The sequence below is a fragment of the Amblyomma americanum genome, chromosome 2 (genome assembly GCF_052857255.1).
Source record: "Amblyomma americanum isolate KBUSLIRL-KWMA chromosome 2, ASM5285725v1, whole genome shotgun sequence".
Lineage (NCBI taxonomy): Eukaryota > Metazoa > Arthropoda > Arachnida > Ixodida > Ixodidae > Amblyomma > Amblyomma americanum.
In genome coordinates this window covers 226,763,374-226,768,129 of record NC_135498.1, presented here as the reverse complement: position 1 = coordinate 226,768,129, position 4,756 = coordinate 226,763,374, and the positions used below count along the sequence as shown (strand labels likewise).

The window sequence follows — 4,756 nt, the reverse complement described above, 5'->3', positions numbered from 1 at the left end:
GTGCGCTGATGTTAGAACTTACAAAACCGTGGACAACGCACACGCAAAGCGTTTTTTTCTGAAATTTTTTTTCTGAGCTACCCGCCGCGGTGGCTCAGTGGTTAGAGTGCTCGGCTACTGATCCGGAGTTCCCGGGTTCGAACCCGACAGCGGCGGCTGCGTTTTTATGGAGGCAAAACGCTAAGGCGCCGGTGTGCTGTGCGATGTCAGTGCACGTTAAAGATCCCCAGGTGGTCGAAATTATTCCGGAGCCCTCCACTACGGCACCTCTTTCTTCCTTTCCTCTTTCACTCCCTCCTTTATCCCTTCCCTTACGGCGCTGGGCAGTTAAGGTGGGCGCTGGGCGGTTAAGGTGTCCGCTGATATGAGACAGAGACTGCGCCATTTCCTTTCCCAAAAATCAATTATTATTATTATTATTCTGAAATTAGCTTTGGATCGGGACACACAGACACAAAACAGCTTGCGTTTTGCCATGCTATGATACTTAGCTAGAATCTGTGAGCTGCCAATAGGTGGCCAAGGTAGCCGGCCAAACGCTGGATGTATGCAGTACATTACAAACAGCGGCATGTAACTTGCTCCTACACCCGGTATGGAAAGCGCACATGTCAATACTATGTACCTGCCTCATTCAATAGTTTGCCACCTAGTGTATTTCGCATGAATACTAAATAGACACTCAAGAAAATTTTGCAGTCTGTCTCTCTGTGTTGCTTCCTGCCCTTTATTTCATCTGATGTCATTGTCTTAATTTCAAATTACTGTCATCCCTCTTGATGGCGTAACAGTTGTGTCTACATTTGTCTCTCTGTGTTGCTGACTTTTTTTTCCAAATTCATTAAGTCTTTATTTTCCTTATTGCTTTACCATTGCTCACCGTCTGCCAGGCACTGCCACTCATGCCGTTTGAGGCTTTAGTAGGCATGATTTATGCTGTATGAAAATTGACATGAAAGTGGCGCCCGCCCGAAATCAGCTCACAAGACTATACAATCACCGCAGCATTTGCGAAAGAAGTTTTTTTTAGCATGGTTTCAGCGAAGAAGCTGCCAATGCTCGCTTCATCTGAGCTATAGCTAGGTGAAATAGTTAAGCGAAAACTTGGTGGGCATAATGGAGCAAATAATGTCATTTAGGCTATTTATTATTAACTATTTTGGTTGTGGGAGACTAAACTCACTTCTTGCCAAATTTTTGCAACACTCACAACATCCCTTAGAAATACAATATATTACCAGAAGATTTTTCATTAGTACTGTAGTCATACTTCATGCTGCTGAGTCTTAAAAACGGGGAGTTAGTATAATTACACTTTTTCAATGCCGTGAGGCGAATGAACAAGGTGACGATTGACAGGCGATTGTGTCGCGGGGCACCTCACCAAAGAACATTAGTTCATGCAATTACTGCTTAAGAGATTGGCAAGTGTGTCTGGTATACTGCAACCCCTTCAGTGCAGCAAGCAATAATTAGAATGCTTTCAAGAGTATGCCAGCCACCTGGAAATTGGACTTGGAAGGATAGCTGCATTGCAGTATCTGTGGGTACACACCTCAATTCGCGGACGCTCTCTGAAAAACAAAGGTCGATTGACGCAGGAAAGTTCAGGCTCTGAGAACACCAAGGGGACTGTGTCACTGTCCGCTCGCCTTCACCTCTATCAAAACAGTTCGCAAATTCACGGTCACGTGCAGGAGTTAACTTTTTATACACGACTGTTTGTTTATACACCCACAAATATTGTTGCAAGGCACCACTATATTTGTCGCATCTTGTACTTACAGTCGTCAGCACACCTATTTAAAGCGCTACAGCGCCACCGTGTACCACAAAGAAAGTGAAAGTTTTGAACCTGTACTCGGTTGTCAATATTATGCTGGTGCTAGACCGAAGGCGCACTGGCACGCTGTGCGTCCTGTCGACTGCACTATACAGTTATAGAACAGCTGAGCCAATATTACTTTTATGGTTACTCGGCAAACCGCTCCAGCGCCCGCCAGGCTTGCTGACTGCACTTGCCTCGCACACGGTTAAGACAAGCATGAATCGGTACTCACGTCTGGGTTCAAGAAGCGACGACTTGCCTCGACGGACGTCGAGGCAAAACACCGCGGCAACACCTTTGCCACAAGCACGACAGGTGCCACGTCGCGTAGCAGAAGCAGGACAAGGGCCTGTGATACGAAAAGATGTATGAGAATTCCGTACTGAAATGGACAGCAATTGGAAGTGCTCAGCAATTACGTTCTACTTTGACGTTAACGCATATCGCTTGCGGACTGGCATTATAGGCTCGTAGCGAACGTCGTTCCCGCGCCGACTAGGGCGCCCCTCACGGCGGCGAGCGCACACTCGGAAGGATACGATCGGCCCGCTGGCGTTCGGAAAGCCTGTTTGGTCTCTGTTTCGCGCGTAGCTGTTGCCTTTTCAGAACAATGCCGAAATGCAACACGAATTGCTGCGTCGTGGGCTGCAACAGCACGTACACCAACTCACCAGGAACGAAGTTTTATAGGTTTCCGAGCCGACCGTATGAAATAGAACGGCGTCACCGCTGGATCGCGCTCGTCCGACGGCAGAAGTAAGCTGTTTTATGTTCCGGCGATATGCGAATTGCGTTAACGATGAATGTGTTGCTTTTACAGCGATGACGGCAGCAACTGGAGACCTGCAGTGCATAGCAGGATATGCAGCAAGCATTTCGTCGGTGGTGTGAAATCTAATGAAGAAGGCCACCCTGCTTACCACCCGTCGATATTTGCCGCTGCATATAAAGCGACGAGTGGGCCTCTGTCAAGCGACCGCTATACGAGGTAGAGCATATATTTTTTGAATTTGCCCTCAGCTTGACGTATTGTTGCTAATGCCACCTCATTTTGTGCATTGACAGTTGATTTGGTTGCGTGATCGCGGTGCTTTAGTGAACCAATATTGTTTGGCTGTGACTACCCCACAAATGCAAAGCGACGAGGTCCTTATTTATTTATTTTTTGCCAGAAAAAGAAAGCGCCAGAATCAAAAGATGCAGGAGGAGCGACAGATATCCAGTTATGACAGTCAACAAACAGGGTGTGTCTCAAGCCCCGAACCACAGATTTCAGACTGCCCGCTTTACAGTGACAACGTAGTGGCCTCCGTCGGCGGCCAGTCTGCAGATGACGCACATCGTGTGGATGTAAGCAAAAGTTTACTGCATGTAATTTGTGCTTTTCATTGCATTTAATTTGACTGGTGTGCTAAGCTAATTTTAAAATGCTGGTTTCAGGCCTCAACAATGACTGAAGACGGCAATGTTACTTTCAGCGTGAACTTCACATTTATGTCAGAGTTGTGCGATGGAAATGCTTCATCCTACATAAGTCACAAAGAGGTGTGCAACACAAGCTTGGGCAGCTCATGCAGTCCAGGCTTTTCGGACAAAAGCACTGGACCAGCGTGCAAAGAGCCTTTCTTCGCGGGGTTCAGATCTCTTCAACACGATGAAAACGCCTTTCATGCGCTGACAGCGATTAATGTTTCATTATTTGCTCTGCTTTTAAGCATACTGCCACCTGCTCCAAGAAAGTTGAATGAGTTGTCCATTGAGAACAAGATTCTGTTATTTCTGATCAAACTGAAACATGGGCTGCCATTTTCTGTTCTCGCTGTTCTCTTTGGCGTCCACAAAACAACGGCCTCTCGCATCTTCAAGGGTCTACTTGTAAACATCCATGCTGCAACAAGGAAATGGTTATACTGGCCATCACAAAGAGCCGTTCTGGCCACATTACCTCCATGCTTCAAAGTACACTATCCAAAATGCAGAGTTGTTATAGATTGCACTGAACTTGAAACTGAAGTGCCTCCAGGAATTGAAAAACAAAACCTGTGGTATTCAGACCACAAAGGAAGGCACACCATCAAGTACCTTGTTGGAATAGCTCCGAACGTCCTTATAACTTTTCTTTCAAAGGGGTTTGGAGGTAGAACTAGTGATACTACGCTAACAGTTGAATCAGGTTTTTTGTCTCTTCTTGAACCAGGAGATCTCGTCTTAGCCGATAAAGGATTTCCAGGCATAAAAACAGGTGTTGGCTCGCAAGATGCAACGTTGGTGATGCCACCTTTTGCTACCAGTCCACAATTCACGGAGTCTGAGGTGGATGCCACATATGAAACTGCCTCCGTGCGCATTCATGTGGAAAGAGTAATTCAGAGGCTGAAAATTTTTGATATCATTACACGCAGGATACCACATGAGCTGACTGGTTATGCTGATGAGATTCTTCATGTACTAGCAGTGCTAACAAACCTGAAGGCGCCCATTTTTTCCAAGCCACCGAAATAATGAGGCTGAAAAGGGAAAAAATTTATTGCACGTTTTTTATATACACAAGAAGGGTCAAAATGACTGCCCTTACTGCGACATATATGAGGCTTTACATGTCACTGTATGAAAAGTGTAGAAATTAAATAAAGCAGTTCTCGTTAACAGGCACTGTTTTCTGGTCTCTGTTGGTGATGGGACGGCGACACTTGTAAAATGATATTGCCTCTACACGAACAATATTAAAATAAGTAAACATCACATGTCTGTACATCCATGCAATGCCCTGAGAAAGTGCTCAAAATAAAAGTTTCGCAGTTTGGGCACAGCAGACGACAGGAACTCATCATTTCTTTTTACATGGATTGTGAGTGAGTCCACTTCTGTGTGTACATAAAAGTAGCAGCGCTGCAAGCCTAGCACATGCAAGCAGATTTGTATTTGTGT

General features: G+C 45.6%; 1 protein-coding gene across 1 annotated transcript; it reads left to right on the top strand.

Moving 5' to 3' along the window:
- The first annotated feature begins 2,339 nt into the window (after positions 1-2,339).
- LOC144119482 (uncharacterized) lies at positions 2,340-4,383 on the top strand. The gene is made up of 4 exons (XM_077652079.1): positions 2,340-2,584; positions 2,649-2,816; positions 3,001-3,178; positions 3,269-4,383. Exons 1-4 carry the CDS (start codon positions 2,439-2,441, stop codon positions 4,328-4,330), a joined length of 1,554 nt encoding a protein of 517 aa, XP_077508205.1. The 5' UTR covers positions 2,340-2,438; the 3' UTR covers positions 4,331-4,383.
- The last annotated feature ends 373 nt before the right edge of the window (positions 4,384-4,756 follow it).